At 39.6% G+C, this 13,278-nt stretch overlaps 1 protein-coding gene across 5 annotated transcripts in view; it reads left to right on the top strand.

Annotated features, from left to right (window-relative positions):
• The window catches only part of LOC127618368 (utrophin-like), a 269,333-nt gene that overhangs the window by 104,837 nt on the left and 151,218 nt on the right, over positions 1-13,278 (top strand). For all 5 annotated transcript variants that reach the window (XM_052090759.1, XM_052090761.1, XM_052090757.1 and 2 more), the window contains 8 exons: positions 6,128-6,303; positions 6,715-6,850; positions 7,968-8,117; positions 8,308-8,490; positions 11,403-11,504; positions 11,649-11,763; positions 11,941-12,143; positions 12,410-12,527. In XM_052090759.1, the coding sequence (XP_051946719.1) occupies positions 6,128-6,303; positions 6,715-6,850; positions 7,968-8,117; positions 8,308-8,490; positions 11,403-11,504; positions 11,649-11,763; positions 11,941-12,143; positions 12,410-12,527 (1,183 nt within the window). The remainder of the gene's footprint in view (positions 1-6,127; positions 6,304-6,714; positions 6,851-7,967; positions 8,118-8,307; positions 8,491-11,402; positions 11,505-11,648; positions 11,764-11,940; positions 12,144-12,409; positions 12,528-13,278) is intronic.

Genomic DNA, 13,278 nt, shown 5'->3' with positions numbered 1-13,278 from the left:
GTAGTATGAATAGATTTTGAACATCATCCGAGTACGTGGGTATTGACCCGTGACACTGCTCTTTAAATCCAGTGTTTTGAATGTGACATCACCTCAGCTCTCAAGGGATTATGGGATCGTTAAGTGTCCTAGTTGGTCATCTGGGTAGTTCTTGCCTACTGCTTCATTTGTACTGTGGATTCGACATACTACTACATTGGCATACTGTTTTGGGCAGGGCTGTAGCTAATAAGGTGAAAGGTGGTAACGATTCTTGGGGCCCACTGGTCCAGGAGGGCCCACAAAAATGTTTAACCTGTATTTCTTTTATATATGAAAAAGGCCCTTGACCAATATACTTCCAGGGGGCCCAGAATTCCTGGTTTTGGGCATATTATATAGCATAGAAGTATGGCTATACATTTTTATGGGAAAGTGATTAAAAAACTATAGAATAAGTAATACAACATTTTTTATTAACATGAAACAATGTTAAAAATAAAGGTTGAGCACCTGGCTTAACGTTCTTATAACCGGGATGATACAAGATATTAAAATCAATCCTACCAAAGAAATGTGCCCAGTGAGCCTGCCTGGAATTACGCCATTTCACGGTACAGATGTATTCAAGGTTCTTGCGATCAGTTCAAACAACAAAAGGGACCCCCGAACCCTCCAACCTATGGCGCCACTCCCCCAACTCCAACCTGACATCAAGTAACTCCCTATTCTCGATGTTGGAATTCCATTCAGCTGGGGACAGACGGTGAGAAAAGAATGCGAAGAGGGGCATTTTCTCATCCAACTGAGATCTCTGGGACAAAATGGCCCCTACCCCGAACTGACGAGATGGGTCAGCGTTAACGAGAATAGGAGCTGAATCAAAGCAGCTCTTAAGTTTTTGAAATGAAGCCTGCAGAGACCAAAAGAAATGTGTCTTGGTGGAGGTTCAATTCGTCAAAGGTGTGGTGATCTGGCTAAAATTTCAGATGTACCGCCGGAAAACTTTGGCAAACCTCAGAAATCTTTGGACCGCTTTAAAAGAATTTGGGGTTGGCCAATCTGCAACCACTTTTACTTGGCTAGGTCCATCCGAATGCCACCAGATGAGATAATTAACCCCAGGAATGGAACCGACCAGGCGTGAAACACGCACTTCGCCTTGACGAACAGGCGATTCTCTAACAGTTGCTGAAGCACTCTCCTGACGTGCTGGACATGGTCCTGACTATTCTGGAAGAAGATCAGAATGTCATCAAGATAAACAAAAACATGTCTCTGATCATTAACGAGTGCCTGGAAGACCACCGGGGCACTGGAAAGGCAGAAGGGCATGACTACATACTCAAATTTCCCTTTTGGGGTGTTAAATGTTGTTTTCCATTCGTCCCCTCCCTGATCAGGACAAGGTGGTAAGCATTGCGAAGGGTCCATCTTCGTAATGACAGACGCTCCCTGCAAGAGTTTGAAGGCTGAAGACGGCAAAGAACACAAGGGACACAAGGAACCGTCTGTCTTCCCCACCAAGAAAAACCCCACCCCTGTCAGAGAGGAAGAATTAAGGATAATACCAGCTACCAGAGAATCGCTGATATACTTCTCCATGGCCTCCCTCTCTGGCGCAGAGAGAAAATAAAGATGTCCCCAAGACAGAGAAGTACCTGGCAGGAGATCAATCGCACATTCATACAGGTGATGCAGAGATGCAGCTCAAGGCTTAATAAACAGTGCCCTCAGGTCATGATAGACCTTGGGTACCCTGGTGAGATCCATTGGCTTCTCCTGCAACACAGGACAAGACAAAATGGGAGAGAGCGGAACCAAGACATTGTGACTGACGGAAATGACTCCAAGACAGTACTGAACACTCACCCCTGTTTAAATGTGGATTATGTAGAACCAGCCACAGGTGTCCAAGCTCCACTGGACCAGAGGGAGAATGCATGATGTAAAAACGGATCTCTTCGAAGTGGTTCTCAGTGATTGTGAGAATGAGAGGGGCAGTGATGTGAGTCACTTTGGTGAGAGGGTGTTGGAGCTGCTGAGGCTTCTGTGGTAGTGAGACCAGTGTTGGGAGAGGGCTGAAGCTGTTGGACAGCACGGTTAACTCCGCTATCTGCCCAGCCATGAAATATCACAATCAATATCCATGAATGTTAATGGAGATCAGAGATCATTCTGTCAGATTGGTGATAATTATGTTGATCTGATTAAGTCATCATTTTTATTTGTTTAGCACTTTTCACAACACACATTATTTCAAAGCAGCTTTACAGGAAATCATGCATTAACAAAAACAAAAAATGAAACTATAATATCTATAAATCTTACAGTGATCATTGTGTAGTTTGATTAAATATGATTGTAAAATATGTATAGAAATTAAATAATAATTGTATTTATAACCCCTGTGAGCAATCTGAAGGTGACTGTGGCAAGTAACACAAAACTCCAGAGGAACAGACTCACTGTAGGGGCCAGTTCCCCTCTGACTAAACAACATGAATATAATGCCAATATTATTTATTTGTGTGCAGTGCAAGTCATGGTTTTACAGTTGTATATTAAGCAAGCATTAAGGTCCAGTGTTTTAAAAAATAAAAATAAAATACATTTTTTTATGAACTAAGATTAATGACTAATGTCTTTGAAGTCCATCCTGGTTTAACTGTAGAAGTTCACATAGATGCAATTGACCTTTGTTAGTTGGCTGATGAAGGCTTTTTTGGCAATTGTTAGTCTATGTATTCCATTTCAAGAGTGTAGTCCATCAATAGACAAAGGTGATGCAGGCAGAGATCAATGAGGTGCATCGCATTTCAACCTGCAGGTCATATCGGTGAGGTTCAGAGGGATCCATCCTAAATTCAAGGTTCAGGCAGTGGCATATGAAGTATCCGATATCTTACAGTTGGAGTTGGTATCATTTCATCCTCTGAAGTGAAAAGTTAGCACTGGCTGTAATTTGTCATCAAATCTCAGTGACACGTAGCAGTGGCGTCTGACACCAAGCAGGAACGGAGCTGGATCTGGCAGGCTCTAGTAACCTTGGGATATGATTCCCAAGGTTGAGACATGGAAACAAATAGAATAATATTAGCATAGATGCCATTACATTTTCTGCGGATTTATAGATCATGATGGATGTTTTTGGTTCCGGCAGACCTTACTAAAACAAACTAATTGTGGGTTGAAGAATATATCTGGCGTATGCTAGTATAAATAGATGAGTCTTTAGTCTAGACTTAAATTGAGGGAGTGTGTCTGCATTCTGAACAGTGCTAGGGAGACTATTCCATAGTTTAGGAGCCAAGTATGAAAAGGATCGACCTCCTTTTGTGTATTTTAATATTCTTGGAATTACTAACAAGCCAGAATTGATAGACCTTGGGTACCCTGGTGAGATCCATTGGCTTCTCCTGCAACACAGGACAAGACAAAATGGGAGAGAGCGGAACCAAGACATTGTGACTGATGAAAATGACTCCAAGACAGTACTGAACACTCACCCCGTTTAAATGTGGATTATGGACCACAGGTGTCCAAGCTCCACTGGACCAGAGGGAGAATGCATGATGTAAAAACGGATCAGTGTTTTAAAAAATAAAAATTAAATATATTTTTTTATGAACTAAGATTAATGACTAATGTCTTTCATTGTAATGAAAGTGACAGTGGCCTCTTTCACCTCAATCAACTCACCGTTGAAAAATTCTAACAATTAAATGCGTGTCTGGGTCAATGGGGTGTATGAGAGCATTTGAGGGGTTGTGTTTGTGTTTAATTGCTTTTAGCTGTGATGTGTATAGTGTCTCTTTGTCTCTGTAAGTGCTTAAAGAGAATGTGTCCCATGTCAAATTGTTCTCGAATACAAATTAAGGTAATTCTAATTTCCTGCCTTCATTTACATATGAAGAGAAGTTTCAGAGAGATATTTCAGAGTTTCAGAGAAATGTCATGTTTCAAGACAGTGATTTTCAAGGAATAAGCTTTGTTTACATAATCGTTGGTCAGTAGCCGAGAGACGGAGCATGCATTACCTTAAGCGTTTTTCCTGGGGTTTCTCCTACACTAAAATGATAAATAAAATCAAAAAGCAGAGGCTCAACAGTGTGTTTTCATTGAACACAAATCCTTTACACGTTTAAAGACACATATGAACATACGCATCCAACGGCAAGCATCAAAGGGGGAACAAAAAATACACAATCACACACATATAAGTGTGTAAATATATGTGTGTGTGTGTCTGTGTGTGTCAGGTTTTGCCTACATTGTGGAGCCCTAGTGTTCCCACAAGGATTGTAAAACCTGTAATCACTTTGTGGCGGGACTCTTCTAAGGTGCATCCCTCCTCCTTCCCAGGTTTCGGCACCAGCGTAACAAAATTAAATGGAAAGGAGGCGGCGAGAATCGACTTATCTGAACAAATCAGATTTCAATCGCATTTGAAACCACCTCACGATGTGTTTTGAATCAGATTTGGAAAACCCCAAATTCATGTTGTTTTTTTTTTATGTCCAGACTATCAAAAAGTCATCATCAATCTGGATATGCGAAAAATAGGATTTTTAGTTGCAGTCGGAACAAGGCCTGAGATTAGTATCTGTATAAATGAATATACAAATATAAAAATGCATCATAGGATCACAGAAAAACAGGAGATGACCGTTTCACCAGGTTTGTAATGAGGAAAATTGTAAACTATCAAATACACACATAAATAAATTATATTATGTATTTGTATACATAAATTAAAGACGTGACAGAAATATATTGGGAGCCATTTTATATTAGGTGTGTTTAACTACTATGTACTTAAAGGTAAGCAATGTTTTTCTATGGAAAAGGGATGCAAAAATGTTCCTACTCCCTTAAAGATATTAATGAAATAAGTGTCCTTAGATATCTCACCGGTCTCTGTGTCAGCTGTAGACTTTGTAAACATCAAACAAAAATGTGTCCGTGGACCTGAAACAATGACGCTTTCTGCCTGTCAATCATTTTGTCAATCTCATAATATTGCAGTTGCAGCGAATTATTGAGCCATAATGTGTTTTTATGCCATGCTGTTCATAACAGTTGTCAGTTGAGTATGATATGTTGCTGCTGTTTCTGCTCGCAATAAAGTCAACTTTGGTATCTTTAGAGTTCTGAGTTTTCAATGGCTAAGATTCCTGGAAATAGAACGTCTGAAATCACTTACAGCCCCTTTAAGTATTTGATACAATGAACTTATGTATATTTGTATGTGTTGTTGCATTGTACTTGCATTTAAAGTACCTGCATTTAATTACATCTGTAGTAACACTGTTAGCCTTACCCCTAAACCTAACCCAACCCTTACCTTAAACCCTCACCTCTAACATTACCCTAGACCCTAACCCCTACTCCTAAACCTAACCCAACCCTTACCTTAAACCCTCACCTCTAACATTACCCTAGACCCTAACCCCTACTCCTAAACCTAACCATACACTAAGCCTTACTCTAAACCCTAACCCTAATCTAAACCCCCTATAACCTACGCATACCTCAACCTTAGCAGCAGTAAATGTACATTTTGTGAGAATTTAGCAGAATATGCAGTTACACAATAAATGCATTATATTATATGTATTTTAATGTTAGCACAAAGTAGTTAAATACACCTAATATAAAGTGGGACCATATATTGTATACAACAAGTATAACACTAAATAAAAATAATAATAATAATAATTCATCATTTTTGTAGCCATATCGTCCAGCCCTAATTATAGGGAGTAGCCAATGGTCCCTATTTGGAAAATGGCTGCATTAACATGCTAAATAAAGTCTTTATAGAAAGGTCAACATGCAGAAAGGTTTGTGTGAGGGTTAGGTTTAGGGTTACAGGACAAAATATAATTAACTCAGGATAAAAGTGAATCCAGTGGGATAGAAGTCAATGGAAAGTCCCCACTAGGTAATGGTTAGGTACATTGTCACCAAAAGTGAGCTAAATCTGACAAAACCTCTCTTAGTTTTAGTGTTAGGTTTAAAGTTTAGTTATTATATTGTATAGTATCGTTTAGTGTATTATAATGGCTTTAAATGCAAATAGTAGAAGTCTCTGATATGTCCTCTTACAGAAAGCTGTTTTAATGTGTTTTTTTTGTGTGTGTAGGATCTGGAAGAGGGATTGGCTTCTCATCAGTCTGTTTTGGTGGCTTTGAGCCGGTCTGAAGAACACATCATCAGTCAGCTCTCGTCTCCTGTTGGTGCTCTACTACAGGAGAAACTGGATACACTGAGACACCGCTGGACAAACGTCCAGAGACAAGTGTCTGACCGCAAGCACAGGTTACCATGACGACAACAACACTCACACCAGCACTTCTAGCAAATTCACTGATCCATATGTACTCTAATGCCACTTATGAAAATTATTTTATGTTCTATTATGCATTTTAGCATTTCTTTTTGCTTTAGAGAACATCTTGTGTGCTTCAATGGAAGCAAGGAACCTAGTAAACATTGTCAATGCCCAGACTTTCTTACATTAATGAGTGATTGACTTAGAAATAGTTCAGAATCTTAAATATAGCTTCTCAGTTTTACAACATACCATTTCTTTGTTTTGTTTATTTTTTCAAAATACTTTTTAGTTTGCCACCAGGTTAAATTAGATTTTGAATCCCAGACTTTCGATTTGGATTCAAACTTTTGGACCCCTCTGCATTTTAATTAACAGTGTCTATGTGTTTTGTGTAGGTTGATGGGTGATGATCCAGATGTTATGGATGTCATTCAGCGTTCTGCTGATCTGGCTCAGTGGGTGGATCAGATGGAGGTTGCCGTGGCAACATTACCTGTCTCTGCTACTGACAGTAACCTCAGAGAGCTCAAGGTTTGATACACAGTCACACTACATACAAGCTAAAAACTACCCCAGTGCCCTTCCTCTGATGGCCAGGCCATTAGCTCAGATTTGGACTCGCCCTGACAGTATTTTCAGCACTGCCATGATTTGGCATGTGACATTTCTGTATCTGACCTAAAACTCACTTGCATTGAGCCTTCATCATCATCATTATTGTTTGAGATCTGCTGCACAATTTGAAATGCACAAGACATGCTATGAGGAAGACACAAGCTCTAGACCGTTGGTACTGGAGAGGAGGAGGGTTTCAGAGAGAAAACTCTTGCAATTGAATTGTTACGCAAGTTGATAGGCAAACAGATTACATGTCAACCAGTCTTTCAGCTGCACCACCCGAGATTATATATATATATATATATATATGTATATACTGTATATACTGTATATATATATATACTGTGTATATATATACTGTATATACAGTATATTGATTCTGTAACTGAATACATAATTTGTCAAAACAATAAAATAGCAGGATTTATCTGGTACCAAAACAATAAGGATCTCAATTAATGAGAAAGCATCAGCCATACATCTACTCTAAATACAACTAGAAAACATCCTATTTTATGTAACTGAATTAAAAACCTTGTTAAGCAGCAGTATTTAAATGAATGTTTATTGGCTACAAAACTAAGATGATGTTCAATGCCACATAGAGACTTCTGGGAGCACTATTGTATGACTGCATAACTATGAAGGATGACTCGAGTGAATCAATAAATCAGCCAAATAAACCAATTAAACCAATTCACATGCATGTAACCTTTCAATGCAATTTGAGAGAGACATTCTAGAAGGGTATGTTATATTATTGCATCTGCTCATTAAAGACAGGAATGTAGCACTTTGGAAAAGCTACACTATTTTGATGATAAAGAAAAGAAAAAGTCAATACATTTTATGTAGTGAAGTGCATTTAGTGGTGAATGTTTTGAACACCAAACTGAGTTACCACACACTTCAGCTCAGCCTCTCTCTCTCTCTCTCTCTCTCTCTCTCTCTCTCTCTCTCTCTCTCTCTCTCTCTCTCTCTCTCTCTCTCTATCTATCTATCTATCTATCTCTATCTGTCTTTCTCTCAGGCTCTGACAGAGGAAATGGATGGTCAAAATGAGATGTTATCATGGCTGAATAAGGCTGGCTTTAAGATCTTGTCAAACTCCAGTCTGAGTTCCAAAGACAAAGACACTCATGTGAATAAACTACGACAGATAAACATCAGCTGGAGTAATGTATGAAACCACCTCCATATCACACATTCCATCCACTATATTTATATGTCTTCTTATGTATCTCTCTATATTATACATGTCTTCTGTCTGTCTGATTGTCTGTCAGTCCCATTACTGCTTTATGTGAATGACCATCAGAATGGACACTTGTTAAAGTGTTATGCATTATAATTGTATTGTGTGTGTGCAGATGAGCCGTGAGTTGCTGGATAAGGTGCGTGAGGTGGAGGGGCGTCTGCAGACACACACACAGGTCCAGGACGAGAGCAGGCTGACATCATACGGGCAGTTTCAGGATCGCATGAACAGACTGGGTGACTGGGTTTATATCTCCAGCCAGTCACTGAGTGAACTCACACCAACTGAGGCACAGGTCAGTCAAATTGAGACTGAAACTAGTCCTGGACAGTGTCTGAAATTAACTTTTTATTTTATTAAACTCATCTGCATTTTTTGGGCTTCCACCTGCAATTTTTCACACATAAATTTAAAAGCTCACTATTCACAAATACTGTTGACTTAGGACCCATTTTCACCTGGAATTAAGATGTGTTTCACTTGTGGTCAGCTCTAAATACAGGTCGGAACGGGGTCTAAACCATTTTGTGATCGGATAAAAAAAACAAAAGTGACCACATCGCATTTAAGGTGTAAAGGGTAATCCGTTGTCACATGAAAAGGTATAATCAAATATTTACAAAAATGTGAGGGGTGTACTCACATTTGTGAGATACTGTAAGTATTCACAGCCTTTGCCATGACACTCAAAATTGAGCTCAGGTGCATCCTGTTTCCACTGATCATCCTTGAGATGTTTCTACAAATTGATTTGAGTCCACCTGTGGTAAATTCAGTTGATTGGACATGATTTGGAAAGGCACACACCTGTCTATATAAGGTCCCGCAGTTAACAGTGCATGTCAGAGCACAAACCTAGCCATGAAGTCCAAGGAATTGTCTCTGGACCTCTTAGACAGGTTTGTATCGAGGCACAGATCTGGGGAAGTGTACAAAAAAATGTCTGCAGCATTGAAGGTCCCAATGAGCACAGTGGCCTCCATCATCCATAAATGGAAGAACTTTGGAACCACCATGACTCTTCCTAGAGCTGGCCGCCCGACCAAACTGAGCGATCGAGGGAGAAGGGCCTTAGTCAGGGAGGTGACCAAGAACCCAATGGTCACTCTGACAGAGCTCCAGTGTTTCTCTGTGTAGAGAGGAGGACCTTCCAGAAGAACAACCATCTCTGCAGCACTCCACCAATCAGGCCTGTATGGTAGAGTGGCCAGACGGAAGCCACTCCTCAGTAAAAGGCACATGACAGCCCACCTGGAGTTTGCCAAAAGGGACCTGAAGGACTCTCACACCATGAGAAACAAAATAATTTTATCTGATGAATCAAATATTGAACTCTTTGGCTTGTATAGCAAGCATCATGTATGGAGGAAACCAGGCACTGCTCATCACCTGGCCAATACCATCCTGGTGCATGGTGGGGTTTCAGCCGCAGGAACTGGGCTGAGCTTGAGAGGTCCTGCAAAGAAAAATGGGAGAAACTGCCCAAATATAGGTGTGCCAAGCTTGTAGCCTCATACACAAATACTTGAGGCTGTAATTAGTGCCAAAGGTGCTTCAGCAAAGTATTGAGCAAAGGCTGTGAATAATTATGCACACGTGATTTTATTTTATTTATTTTTTTATTTCCGTTTTTTATTTTTTTTTAAATTTGCGAAGATTTCAAACAAACTTTTTTCATGTTGTCATTATGGGGTATTGTTTGTAGAATTTTTAGCAAAATAATGAATTTAATCAATTTTGGAATAAGGCTGTTACATAACATAATGTTGAAAAAGTGAAACGCTGTGAATACTTTCCGGATGCACTGTATGTATATATACACATGCAGTACTGTGCAAAAGTCTTGGGCACATAAGATGTTTCACAAAAGCATTTGTCTTAAGATGGTTATTTATATCTTCAGCTTTAGTGTTTCAATAAGAAATATAAACGTTAGACTCCCCGAACATTACTTTTGCAATAGAAAAGATTAGAATAGAAGAACAGGGAGCCCTGCAACAGATGTCCTGGTCCCCACAAAGTTCCCCACTAAAGACGAGTCATCTGAGATTACATATGGAGACAGAAGCAATTGAGACAGACTACATAGATAGAAGAACTGTTGAATTCTCCAAGAAGCTTGAAACATCTTATCTTCCAACAACCAAGAAAAACGGTGTCCAGGTGTAACTAGGAGAATTGGTGCTGTTTTAAAGGCAAAGGAGGTCACACTGAATATTGATTTCATATTTTCATTATGTTTACTGGACTTTGTATGACATTAAGTGATGAATGACAACTATTTATGTCATTGTTTTTGAAGACATCCTCACAATGCAACAATTTTCACAAGTGCCTAAAACTTTTGCACAGTACTGTATATTTACACAGCCACCTTTGGCTTGCTCACCGGGGGCCTAAATACAAACAATTTTAAGGCATGATTTTCAAAGACGTTTTAAAGGAAACTGTTCATTAAGGACTTTTAAAACATGAAAAGTGTTATACACGCATACATTTCTTGACTACCCCCCCCCCCCCCACGCACTGAATTGATTTTCAGGGGAATTTTTATACCTTTTAAAATAAAATAACAATTGTGGACCTCCAGAATCCTTGGAAGCAATTTCCAAACGTGATAAGGTACCACGTTCATCTTTACAAACAATAGTGTGCAATTAGAAACACCATGGGACAACATAGCAATCATACCACTCAGGAAGGAGACGCATTCTGTTTCTGAGAGATAAATGTAGTTTGGAGCAAAAAGTGCAAATCAATCCCAGAACAACAGCAAAGTACCTTGTGAAGATGCTGGAGGAAACAGGTAGACAAGTATCTATATCCACAGTAAAATGAGCCCTATATCGACATAACCTGGAAGGCTGCTCAGAAATGAATTAGCAACTGCTCCAAAACTACCATAAAAAACACAGACTACAGTTTGCAAGTGCACACGGGGACAAAGATTTTAACTCGTACATTGTCCAGTAGATTCGCACTTCGGAATCTCACCGGAAATAGTAGGTCATCCGTGTACTTCTTGCTTACTGCTTTATGAATACTGGGGATTCGGACATACTACTCCACTGGCATACTGTTTTTGGTTCACTATATTGTAGGGAAGTATGGATATTTGGACACAGCAATTGTCTCCAGTGAGATCTGTCTGACCTGTGTGTGTGTGTGTGTGTGTGTGTGTGTGTGTGTGTGTGTGTGTGTGTGTAGGTTCTGGAGATGTCCATGCAAGAGCAGAAGCGAGAGTTGGAGGAGTTGTTGTCCTATTCCATCGAGCTCCAGAGGAAACAGCTGCTGTTACCTCAGGAAAAGGTTTCAGTCAAAAACTGTACAGATTACTGAACACATGACTCAAAACTTTGAGTGGTTTTGTCAAGTCACTTTTTTGTACTTTACATAAGGATAGAGAGGGTACATCAGAATCTAATTTAATTGTGTGTTTGTGTTTGTTTATAGAGTAAAATTGAACAGCTTGCAGTTGATTGGAAGGTTCTGGACATCAAATTGAAGGAGACACAACAAAAGTCTCTGTCACCATGGACACAACAAGTCACCCAGCAGCAATTTACAGGTTAGTTTAGTATATACAGGTGTAAGGGACATACTCTGTTCACTAAGAATTATTATAACACCTGTTTATAACACTATTTTCCATAATTTGATATATGAGCGTATGTACTGAAATATTGCATATGAAAGTAACTGAACTGCCTTAAATTCACACCTCAAATGGCTTTGCGTATCATAGTGAGCGCGCCCTCTGCAGTTCACATGGTCAGCCTGATGAGCGAAGAGCGACATCACACTTCAGAGCTGGTGGGCCCAACCGATCTCAACCAGACAGCCACAGAGCTGGCCGACTGGCTCCTGCTTATTCACCAGATGCTCAAGTCCAACATCGTTACTGTGGGAGACAAAGATGAGATCCACACCACCATCGGCCGCCTTCAGGTCAGAACAAGAGAGTGTGTGAGAGTAAAGGAGAGAATGTGCTTCCACCTGGGAGTGTGTTTGTCTTTAGTATGTAGATGTTTTAGTTAAAGTTGACTTGATATGTATGTGTTTGTGTGATTGGATAACAACACAAAGGGAAGTTGTTCTTCCTCCAGGGCCACTTGATTGTTCAGAAAGCCAAATCCTGTATTGAACTTCTCTCACTCTGTTTCATACTAATTGCTATTCTGCTGCTCATTCTATTGCTATAATTGTGTGTGTAGGTGACTAAAAGTGATCTAGAGCAGAGACATCCTCAACTGGAGGACATCATCACACTAGCTCAGAACATCAAGAACAAAACCTCCAACCTAGATGTGCGCACCTCCATCTCAGAGAAACGTGAGCATATTAAACATATTCAATTTTATCTTCTTCATCTTAATTAGGGTTTTAACCAATGAAGGTTCTTCTTCTACTTCTTCAGGGCCTGATGTACTAACGGAAATGTTATTCTTCATTTAGGGGTAAAAAGAAGTTTGAAACAACCGAGCAACAGTATATTGTTTGCGAACATTCAGACACCCTCCACACCGCTGTGGCTCAGTAAAACCTTAAATAATGTGATATTAAAATGTGTTATCAATGACTTTATGCCTCATTCTGTGAGTAGAATTCACATTAGATTAGTAAAAGATGCTTTCTTAACCACTCGATGATAATTTAAGTAATACATATGCAGCTGAAAATGTGCAATTTGACTGGTTTACCGTCTGAATTCATGGCGCTAATGCGCTTAACACGCTATACACAGACCTGATATGCGCCGATACACTCTGTTATTGTAATTTATGATGACACTGATACTACTTCAGTGATAAGTGTATAAAAGTGTTAATGGGCAAAAAGAATGATGAAGGGCATATCTGTTATTTTTGGCAGATGTGTGAATGGTTTTCAGCTGCAGATTGCACATGTAGATTAGATTCCTTTTGTAGACTACAAATTTATATAAATGACATGTCCTTGGAAAATATCTCTGCATGAACGATTGTATGTAGGTTGACTGATCTTGACTGACTGAACAACAGAAACAGAATTAGCTGTCTGTCTCAAGGTAGGTGGAGCTTCAGGTCACACCTACTGATGACGT

The sequence above is a fragment of the Xyrauchen texanus genome, chromosome 25 (assembly GCF_025860055.1).
Source record: "Xyrauchen texanus isolate HMW12.3.18 chromosome 25, RBS_HiC_50CHRs, whole genome shotgun sequence".
In the NCBI taxonomy this organism is placed as follows: domain Eukaryota; kingdom Metazoa; phylum Chordata; class Actinopteri; order Cypriniformes; family Catostomidae; genus Xyrauchen; species Xyrauchen texanus.
Note: the sequence above shows the minus strand (reverse complement) of the source record. Positions and strands in the feature narration are given on the sequence as shown.